General features: G+C 29.5%; 1 protein-coding gene across 1 annotated transcript; it reads right to left on the reverse strand.

The window, feature by feature from the left end:
* Positions 1-2,059: 2,059 nt before the first annotated feature.
* LOC112639564 lies at positions 2,060-5,452 on the reverse strand. The gene is made up of 4 exons (XM_025413968.1): positions 5,074-5,452; positions 4,592-4,875; positions 3,694-4,517; positions 2,060-2,228 (listed from the first exon to the last, which is right to left on the reverse strand). The coding sequence occupies exons 1-4, from the start codon at positions 5,450-5,452 to the stop codon at positions 2,060-2,062; spliced, it is 1,656 nt and encodes a 551-aa protein (XP_025269753.1).
* Positions 5,453-11,192: the final 5,740 nt, after the last annotated feature.

The following is an 11,192-nucleotide window of genomic DNA, read 5'->3' on the forward strand; positions in this document are numbered from 1 at the left end:
TATTTCAAAGATGTGAAGAAAAAGCTTCTTGAAATTTGTGTTAAATACGTCCAGCATACTGATGAAGATTGGTTTAATCAGATCAACGAGTGTTATTCACATAGAATTCAAATGTTAGACTTTATATTAAGAGTCAAGATATATGCAATTACAAAAAAGAATAACAATGGAGGAAGAGAAGGAATAAATACAGTATCTAGAAGATCAAAAGAAATAAAGACAAAATGTCAAAAACTAAAGAACATAAAACATATGTAAAAAAAAAATCACCATTACTACGTATATAAAACGATCGCGGCTCTTCGAGCGGTACGATCTGACTATTTTTCATTTACTCGCGACATTTAATGCGGAACGAGTAAAACGATCGCGGCTCTTCGAGCGGTACGATCTGACTATTTTACATTTACTCGCGGCATTTAATGCGGAACGAGTAAAACGATCGCGGCTCTTCGAGCGGTACGATCTGACTATTTTATATTTACTCGCGGCATTTTATGCGGAACGAGTAAAACGATCGCAGCTCTTCGAGCGGTACGATCTGACTATTTTACATTTACTCGCGGCATTTTATGCGGAACGAGTATAAAATATGTAAAAATTCGTGGCCTTATGGCAGATCGAATAAATTGGGAGACAGTTAACTCGGAATTTTTTAGAATTAAAACATAATTTTTTACTTTTTTTATATATTAATTTTAAATGCAAGATATTAACATTTTTATATTTTTTATTAGCAAATATTATGTTTATATTTTTAAGAATTTCGGGTTATGTGTCAATTGACCTCCACGTGGCGTCTCCTGGAAATGCTCTCTGAGTAGCTAACAATTGACACCAAGATTATTGTGTATAAAATTACATATAAATATATACAGGGTAATTCGAAACAAACGTTTGTTGTCTTTAAAATATCAAATTCATGAATGATTTCTAAGACGATTTTTCCTATTGCAAAATTTTGCCCGAAGCTTAATTTTTAAACTATAAAGGAAAATAGTTCGAATTAATAATGGAATGAGTACGAAAAGTAGGCAGGGACGGCGCGATATAAGTGATTACATCCCAATGAGAAATGTTGGTCGAATCTACATCAATTCATGAGTGTAGCAATCAGCTGATCGCGGCGAGCGCCCCACGAAATCGTTTATATCGCGATGTCCCTACCTACTTCTCGTACTCGTTCCGTAATTAGTTAACTATTTTTCTTCATAAAACATTTAAAAACTAAACTGTGGGCAAAATTTTTCAAGAGGAAAAATCATTTTAGAATTCATTCAAGAATTTAATATTTTAAAGATAAACGTTTGTTCAGAATCACTCTATATAACTTTATATTATTATTTTATTTTAATATGTATTGTACAATGTTATTTTTACAAATATGAAAATGTGATTTTAGAAAGTAAGCAATATGTCTTACATGTTCATATATAAAACATATTTAAATAAAATAATAGTATGAAGATTTTAAAGTGCAATAAAATAATGAAATAAAATAACTAAAATAATCAGTGTTTTCTAACTATACTACAAATTAGACTACAAAATAAAATTAGACTTTTATTAAATTTTAATAAATTTATTAAATTATAATACTATTTTTATACATCTTTACTTTAATAGAAAAAAATAAAAAAATTTATAGAAAATTTAAAAAAAGAATTAAAAAAAAATAAATATTATATTATTATTAAAAAAATTAAAAATTATAATTAAAAATTATATTTCCGCGGCCTCTTCCTCTTCCTCTTCCTCCTCCTCCTCTTCTGGAGGAAATCTGCTTCCTCTTCTGAAACCTCTTCCTCCTCTGCTCTGCATTCTTCCTCTCTCTCTGCGAGCAGATCATTTATATCTATAAAACATAAGAGAGAAATATATTATAGCTTGATAAATAGAGAGATATAATTATTTTATATATTTAAACACACACACACATGCGCGCGCGCTCTCTCTCACACATCACACGCGCGCGCGCGCGCGCACATGCACGCACGCACGCGTAAAATAACAAATACATTCTCATAAATTGATATATATACATATATAAATCCGAAATTTAATAACTATACTTTTCATCACGTTCGGCGCGCCTTACACCAGCCCGACGCTGCATGTGAGATGATGAATCCTGCTGCTGTTCCCCTGCATCATCCTCGTGCTGTTTTTCTCCTTTTTTGTTCTGCTGTTTTTCATCATCATTATTCATATCATCAGCAGAAAAAAAGCTGAAAAAATAAATATAATAAATATATTTTTGTGTGCATGTGTAACTTTAATGTACAAATAATATTTTAAATATATAGGGTAGACCATTTTCATCAATGATAAGAATCAATTAGTGTTCAGAAAAAATATAGTTGTTTTTAAGAAAAAATATAATATTTACTGTTAATTGCAAATTACATATTTTTTCTTCGAAACAACTATGTGTTTTCTTTACACCAATTGATTCCTTTCATTATTTTGTATATAAAAGTATTAAGATTAGATAATCGAAAAATGAATATTTTATTAGATATTTTATGGTTTATGTAAAATTAAGAAATGATTTCAAGCCTCATAACTCGAAAAGAACTCAATGAAGAAATACTTTATTATAGTGTTTTGAAAAGTTCTCGAGATAAGCTATAAGAATAAGTAATAAAAAATAGTAGGTTCCGTTTAAAAAATTAAAGATGACCATAATGTGACCTTCAAACAATTATTCATGGTCAAATATTTGCCACTATTTTATGTCCTCCTTCGAGTCAAATACTTTTATCTGAAATATTTTTTTTTTAAACTTCTCCTTTTCGAGATATTCGCGTGTATTGATTAAAATGGTCTACTCTGTATATATATATATATATATATATATATATATATATATATATATATTAGGGTGGGTCAAAAAAATTGATTATTTTTTTTTTTTACAAGTGGCACGGAAAAATGGGTTGTTAGACGCCTTAAAAAAATTCTCACCAAATATGAGCTCTTAATTTTAATAGGAAGGTCCTCCGCATCGCAGTTTTTTATTTTTTTCTCAGTCTAATAGAAAAAAATTCATACCTCATCATTAATTGATTGTACAGAAAAATGTTTTAGAAAAATTTTGTAGGAAATTTAATGTTCTACAAAAAAGGTATCTTATGTTTTTTGCGCAAACCTCACCATTCGAAAGATATTGAAGATTTAAGTTTGATTATTTTAAGACAAATTTCATTTTTGTTTATGAATTTTATAACTCGACAACAAATGACTATTGTAAAATGCGCAATACAAATTTTTGTAGGAAATTAACTGCTCTACAAAAATGGTCTCATATGTTTTGGCGATTAAATCAAGCGTTCAAAAGATATTCATCATCAAACTTTCATGTGTACTGATCTTAAGAGTTTTTGACTAGATAATCGAAAAATTTCAATTTAATTTATAAGTTTTGAGAAAATTTACACGAATTTTAGTTTTTATCAATTGAGAAACTTCAAAATGTTTTTCAAGTTTTTTTTATGTGTAAGTATCTTTGTCTACATTAAAAAAAATAAATTGTACATTATTTATCGCTTAGTTAATTATTTATTAATAAAAAAAGCAAAGTTTTCATTATAAATATATTATGATATGTTTCAGTATTAGAGAAAAATATATCCAATTATTTATAAAAAAGTTTTTTATTTTAATTTTCAACTGAGTTATTAATTTTCGAACAATTTTTTGTTGCAAGTAGGGTAATTTTTTCGATGCTCTTTGACAACTTGCAATAAAAATTGAAATTGCTCTTCGTTTTTTGTTAAGCATTGGTTATATTCACTTACTAATGCGACACCTCGCTCTGCCACATCATTAACAACTTTTAATTGTTCGAAAAATTCTTTATTTTCATTATAACTCTCATCAGTAGACCATAAATCAATATTTTTGTCAAGAAAATCATACGGCAGATCAAAAAGCTCAAAAAGTTTCAATGACTTCTTAGAAACAAAGTCACTTATGTCTTTTTGCAGAATTGAATCCAAATTTTTTTTATCAATCATAAATCTTCTTGCTTTAGAATCTGTACCTTCGCGAGTCTTAACAGCTTCGACAATATTTTTCTTTATGTTTAATGGAACGGTATCATCAAATAGTGATAAAATGGCAAGTTCATCACTTAAGTACCATAGATGTAAAGTCATTTTTTCACATGTAGCCGAAGAAATCAAAGGATTAATTTGCCTGTACTTAATTAAATTTTTCATGAACTTTAAGTCGTGATTAGCAGCAGAAGTCGCAGAAGTTGATGAAAACCAAGCTCTTACATACACCATAACTATAAAAATACAAAGTTGTCGAAGACCATTCAATTCTATCTTAGAAAGGACAAATCCATCTCTAAAAATAAATATTTTTAGGCAATAAATTGCCTTTGCCATCCATCTTGCGTGATGAATTGCACCAGGACGTTTAAAGGAAACTTGGTCTTGAGGCATTTCTCCAAGAAAAATTAATGACAATTCCAATAATTCTTTATAGTCATCTCGGGGTTGCGATAACTACCAAAAATAATCAATTATTTGTAAAAAATCGAAAATTTTTCTTTACACTTAAAATTATATTCAAATTATACCTGTAAGTATCGCGTAATAAATGTAGATAGATGATTTTTTTTATCCGTAACAATATTAGCAACAATAGTATCATCAACACCAGATTTATACTTCGTTCTATCTACTGTGTCCCAAAATTTTTTGAATCTCTCAAATATTCGAATATTTGGTCCGGATGATACTGGCCAATACACTTCGAATGCACTCCTTAAAATGATCTCATAAATATGATGGCGACATGGTAACCAAATCAATTCTTTTCCTAAGGCCTTTTCAATTTCTTTACATGTACCGTGATGGATTCCTGTATAGTAAGAATAGATAATTACACTTTAAGTTATGTATTTAAGAAAAATTGTAACGCATATTTAAAATCTAAATAAATAAAGAATTATAAATAATAGGCACGTGTTGAAAATTTAATTTGTGTGTGAAAACAATTCAACCAGAAGGATCAAAATGAAATTTTATTTCAAATATTTCATCATCATAGATTAGTTACCCGTATTAACCGCAGTCGTGTCAAAACACATCGCCTTAATGTAACGAATAATACCCCATTGATTTAACGTCGATAAGATGGCTGCTGCTTGATTTTCTGCCGTTCCACTATTCATTTTTGGAACTCCAAGTAACTGCTCAGTACCAAAAGCAGTCAAAAGAATCGGTAACCGATCCACAAATTTCGATTCAGCAATGTCATTCAGTATTTTGCCATCCCAATGCACGACGTATTTATCATGAGCTTTGAAGTTATCTTTTAGCCCTATAGCAATGTCTTTTTGTAAGAGCATGCGAGTTCGTTGAATTGTTCTGTAACTAAGAGTTGTATCTTCTATATTAACACCAACACTTGATAGAACTGGAGCAATAATAAACATCGCATGTCTACTACTGACATTAGCTCTGTCGAGTGCCGAGATAAGCTCTGGAGTTAAAATATTTATTTTTGCTCGCGTTGTCGGTATTTGAGGCACATACTCTAAATCTGAACCGAAATTTGTAGCTTGACTTAATGTAAGCGTTGAGGATGACTCTGATTTTTCACTTGGAACAATCTCATGGCTAGTTGAGGGTTGATTCAAATCTAAAATGAGCGATATTATTAAATTAATGGAAGAAAAAATTTGAAATGCATTCATTTTGATATCAGGTAAGGAACATGAAGAGTTTTTTATTTATCATCTATTAACATATTGACATTTATGATATAATTAATTAGAAAAACAATAATATACTTTATTATTTATAATTTAAAATAAATTGAATTTATTTCCAATTATTACTAAAATTTATGATAGTTAAATGTTGTAAATACTTACGACTTTCGTCTACTTCCATCATATTCATAGTTCTGTTTGTTTTATTTGGGTTATTAGAAAGAATTTCTTTCCGGGTATCACTTTTTTGATTTGAATATAACTCTTGAATATTATTATCGAGCAGTTTTAATGACTTATAATCTACAATATTAAATAATGCTTTAATTTCATTCTGAAATCTCATTTCATTTTTGTTTTGTGCTGATGATTTTTTTCGCACAAAAGATTTTTGCAATTTCATCCATCGATTATGATAGCGAAGAATTTTTTTTATGACATTAGTCGATTCACTAGTAGGAATCTGGTTGTTTTTCCATAGTTCAATAACTTGACAGGCTGCATTTTTAGAACTTTGTTTGATGGAACATTTTAACACTTTGAGCTGATAGAAAAAAACACTCATAACCTCTTTGACTGTTGGCAACTTGCGTTCTGAAATTTTTTGCAAAGGTTTTCCGATCAAATGAATTTCTTTATCCATATTTTCGATAAATATCATATAAATTCATGTAGTAACCGCAAAATTTGTAAATAATTAACCGTTTTATCACATATACGAGATCATAAGTTGTGGAAACACTAAAAATGCTGTAGAAAATGTATACAAATAAAAGACAACATAACGATAAAGAAAAATGTAGGTGGCGCTAGTTCACAAGGGAAAAGAAGAAATACAATACAAAACAAAAATTCTCTAGAGAGGAAAATTTCCCTAGGACAATATCTAGCTATAGTGGAAAAATTTTTAAAGACATTTTGAATACGTTATCGAAAAAAAACAACATGATCGTGATTTCTAATGATTAAAATAAAATGTTTAGAATTATTGATAAAAAATTTTCAAAAATTTTGAAAATAAAACTCAAATAATACTTATATTAATGACAAAAAATGAAATTTATATGAAATTCATAAATTAAATTGAAATTTTTCGACTATCTAATCAAAAACTCCTAAGATCAGTACACATGAAAGTTTGATGATGAATATCTTTTGAACGCTTAATTTAATCGCCAAAACATATGAGACCATTTTTGTAGAGTAGTTAATTTCCTACAAAAATTTGTATTGCGCATTTTACAATAGTCATTTGTTGTCGAGTTATAAAATTCATAAACAAAAATGAAATTTGTCTTAAAATAATCAAACTTAAATCTTCAATATCTTTCGAATGGTGAGGTTTGCGGAAAAAACATAAGATACCTTTTTTGTAGAACATTAAATTTCCTACAAAATTTTTTTAAAACATTTTTCTGTACAATCAATTAATGATGAGGTATGAATTTTTTTCTATTGGACTGAGAAAAAAATAAAAAACTGCGATGCGGAGGACCTTCCTATTAAAATTAAGAGCTCATATTTGGTGAGAATTTTTTTAAGGCGTCTAACAACCCATTTTTCCGTGCCACTTGTAAAAAAAAAAATAATCAATTTTTTTGACCCACCCTAATATATATATATATATATATATATATATATATATACAGGGTCTACCAAAAGTGTGGAAACCCCTATCTCGGAAATATCTCGGAAAATATACGTTTTACAGAAAAGTGTTTCCAACAAAAGTTGTAGGGTTTAAGAAGATCTATATACTGATTCTATCAGTTTGACCTTGGATGGCGTCGTCAAGGTCAGGTCAAGGTCACATTGACTTTTTTAAATGACACCCCCTACATTTGATTGCATATTCTTATAGCTTAATTCAAGAACTTTCCAAAACACTATAATAATGTTCATTTTTATTAAGTACTTTGCGAGTTATGAGGGTTGAAATAATTTCTTAATTTTACATAAACCATAAAATATCTAGTAAACCATTCATTTTTCGATTATCTTACCTTCATACTTTTATGTACAAAATAATGAAAGGAATCAATTGGTGTAAAGAAAACATACAGTTGTTTTTAAGAAAAAATATGGAATTGTTAATTGCAAATTACATATTTTTTCTTAGAAACAACTATGTGTTTTCTTTACACCAATTGATTCCTCTCATTAATTTGTACATAAAAGTATGAAGGTAAGATAATCGAAAAATGAATGGTTTACTAGATATTTTATGGTTTATGTAAAATTAAGAAATTATTTCAACCCTCATAACTCGCAAAGTACTTAATAAAAATGAACATTATTATAGTGTTTTGGAAAGCTCTTGAATTAAGCTATAAGAATATGCAATCAAATGTAGGGGGTGTCATTTAAAAAAGTCAATGTGACCTTGACCTGACCTTGACGACGCCATCCAAGGTCAAACTGATAGAATCAGTATATAGATCTTCTTAAACCCTACAACTTTTGTTGGAAACACTTTTCTGTAAAACGTATATTTTCCGAGATATTTAGGGGTTTCCACACTTTTGGTAGACCCTGTATATATATATATATATATAGTTTACGCGGGAGTTATGTGAGCAAACGAGAAGATAATAAGAGGGAGCGGGAGAAATGGCAGTAAGAGCGAGCGAGATAGGAATAGAACGAGCAATGAAGACTCGAAAATCGAGTCTTTCTTGCAGCCTGGCGTACTATTTCTCTCTCGCTCGCTCCTATTACTATCTCGCTCGCTTCTGTTATTATTTCATCTGTTATTATTTCTTACGTACTCATACACTGTCATGTTCATCTCGTTATCAAGTCTGCCGCTGGCAAGCGGCCGATGACAAACTAATGAAAATTTTGCGATTAAAATAACATCAAACACGGTATCAATCGGACAAATGTAGTTAAATATATATAATCAAACTTTTTATTATCAGACTAATTAAAAATTATCCTATTTACGTCATGTTTGATATCATTTTAATCACAAAAATCTCAATAATTCATTAAAATTACTTTCATATCGATCAAATAAAAAATAAAAGTTTCAGTTTTTATTTTATTTTCAGTTTGATGTTATTTTAATCGCAAAATTTTTATTAAAATTTTTATTAAAATTTTGCGATTAAAACATCAAACACAATATCAATCGGATAAATGTAGTTAAATATATAATCAAAATTTTTATTATCAGACCAATTAAAAATTATCCAATTTACATCGTGTTTGATATCATTTTAATCGCAAGAATCTCAATAATTCATTAAAATTACTTTCAAATGGATAAAATACAAAATAAGAGTTTCAGTTTTTATTTTATAAGATGTTTATATTTGCGAGGAAGCCGAGTCCGCTTATCTTTACGACCTATCAAGTGCGAGAGCGACAGTGAGTCGAGAACGAGCGAGATGACCTATCATCAAAGAATTCCGAAGTCTCTTACAATCGGCTTCTTCACTTTCTCTATCCATTCGCAATTTACGAGATATAAAATAAAAACTGAAACTTTTATTTTTTATTTTATCGATATGAAAGTAATTTTAATGAATTATTAAGATTTTTGTGATTAAAATGATATCAAACACGACGTAAATCGGATAAGTTTTAATTAGTCTGATAATAAAAAGTTTGATTATATATATTTAATTACATTTGTCCGATTGATGTTATTTTAATCGCAAAATTTTCATTAGTTTGTCATCGGCCGCTTGCCAGCGGCAGACTTGATAACGAGATGAACATGACAGTATATGAGTACGTAAGAAATAATAACAGATGAAATAATAACAGAAGCGAGCGAGATAGTAATAGGAGCAAGCGAGATAGTAATAGGAGCGAGCGAGAGAGAAATAGTACGCCAGGCTACAAGAAAGACTCGATTTTCGAGTCTTCATTGCTCGTTCTATTCCTATCTCGCTCGCTCTTACTGCCATTTCGCTCCCTCTTATTATCTTCTCGTTTGCTCACATAACTCCCGCGTACACTATATATATATATATATATATATATATATATATATATATATATATACAGGGTGATTCAAAATAACCCCTGTGTCCGTGAAATGACACATTGTTGAGTCAATTCTAAGACGATTTTTCATTTTGCAAAATTTCGTCCGAAGCTTAGTTTTCGAATTATTAAAGAAAGAAGTTAACGCATGACGGGTCGGATACAAGAGATAGGCAAGGGTGACGCGAGACCCGTCAGACGCGGGCGCTTACGCGGGGCGCCTGCTGCGATCAGCTGGTATACACACAACACACATGCGACACATACATTCTCTCTCTGTCTGCTGTCTGTCTGTCTGTCTGTCTGTCTCTCTCTCTCTCTCTCTCTTTCATTCGCTCACTCTCTCTCACATTTTTTTTTTTTTTTTTTTTTTTTTTACGAGAGGGGAAAATGCATTTTATGCATACTCACCGGTCGATCCAGTGAGTTATGTGGGACTCGAGTACCAAGTCGAATTACCAACTCGGTACTCCCTATCCACTAAAAACCCTTCTCTTTTCGCGAATTTTCTTTGACACACTGTCCCTCTGTCCTTCCCGAGATCCGTTTTCACATAACGTTAAAAAATAGTTATTATTACCTTGTTCGATGACTTCTGATGTATTGCTGTAATTGCTTGAAGGAGAAATGAATTTTCCGATAGATCGTACGTTCTCAAATTTAACGTAGATATCACGTTGCACAAGACAGAAATCCACACTAAATTATTAACTGAAAGTTTTTCTTCTTTTATGAACTGCATTCTTTTATAAACTTTAACGTAATCACATTTATTTATTCACTCGATGAGACGAGAAATTTACTGATGACTCTATCACTAATCACTGTCGAATAATAACTGTTGGCGATTAAAAATCACTCGATGAAAGAAACACGCGCGGACACGTTACTACACGATGCGACAATGCGACGATAATTACTCGGCGAGTGCAAGTGCCGCTGCTTCCTTGTCATGGTAGGTTGCGGTAGGTTAAGGTACTACTGGCGCTATCGAACGCGATCATGTGTTCGATTGAAGAATGCGTGGTAGAAGTAAAGAATAAACATTTAACATATTAATATTATTATCATGAATATGTGTGATGTCCATACATCGTATGATATCTATTTAAAAATTAATTAGATTAAATAAGTGTTTTTAAAATATTTATTACTTTTATACACCCATATTAAATATTAATATTAAATATTTATTTAATTATTTTATCTATATTATTTACTATTTTATTTAACTATTTTATTTAACTATTTTATCTTTAAATATTCTATTTATTTATTTATCTATTTCATCTATTTATTTTTAACTATTTATTATCAATGACCGATTTTCGATCATTGATAATAAATAGTTAAAAATAAATAGATGAAATAGATAAATAAATAAATAGAATATTTAAAGATAAAATAGTTAAATAAAATAGTTAAATAAAATAGTAAATAATATAGATAAAATAATTAAATAAAT

The sequence above is a fragment of the Camponotus floridanus genome, unplaced genomic scaffold, assembly GCF_003227725.1.
Source record: "Camponotus floridanus strain SB8 unplaced genomic scaffold, Cflo_v7.5 scaffold11, whole genome shotgun sequence".
Lineage (NCBI taxonomy): Eukaryota > Metazoa > Arthropoda > Insecta > Hymenoptera > Formicidae > Camponotus > Camponotus floridanus.

Bases quoted from the DNA above. Each gene is read 5' to 3' on its own strand.
- LOC112639564 (XM_025413968.1), bottom strand. From the start codon at position 5,452: ATGTTTATTATTGCTCCAGTTCTATCAAGTGTTGGTGTTAATATAGAA. The intron at 4,518-4,591 runs GTATAATTTGAA...TATTTTTGGTAG, and splicing joins TTATTACGCGATACTTACAG to TTATCGCAACCCCGAGATGA. The intron at 2,229-3,693 runs GTTCGAAAATTA...TTATTTTTTCAG, and splicing joins CCTACTTGCAACAAAAAATT to CTTTTTTTCTGCTGATGATA.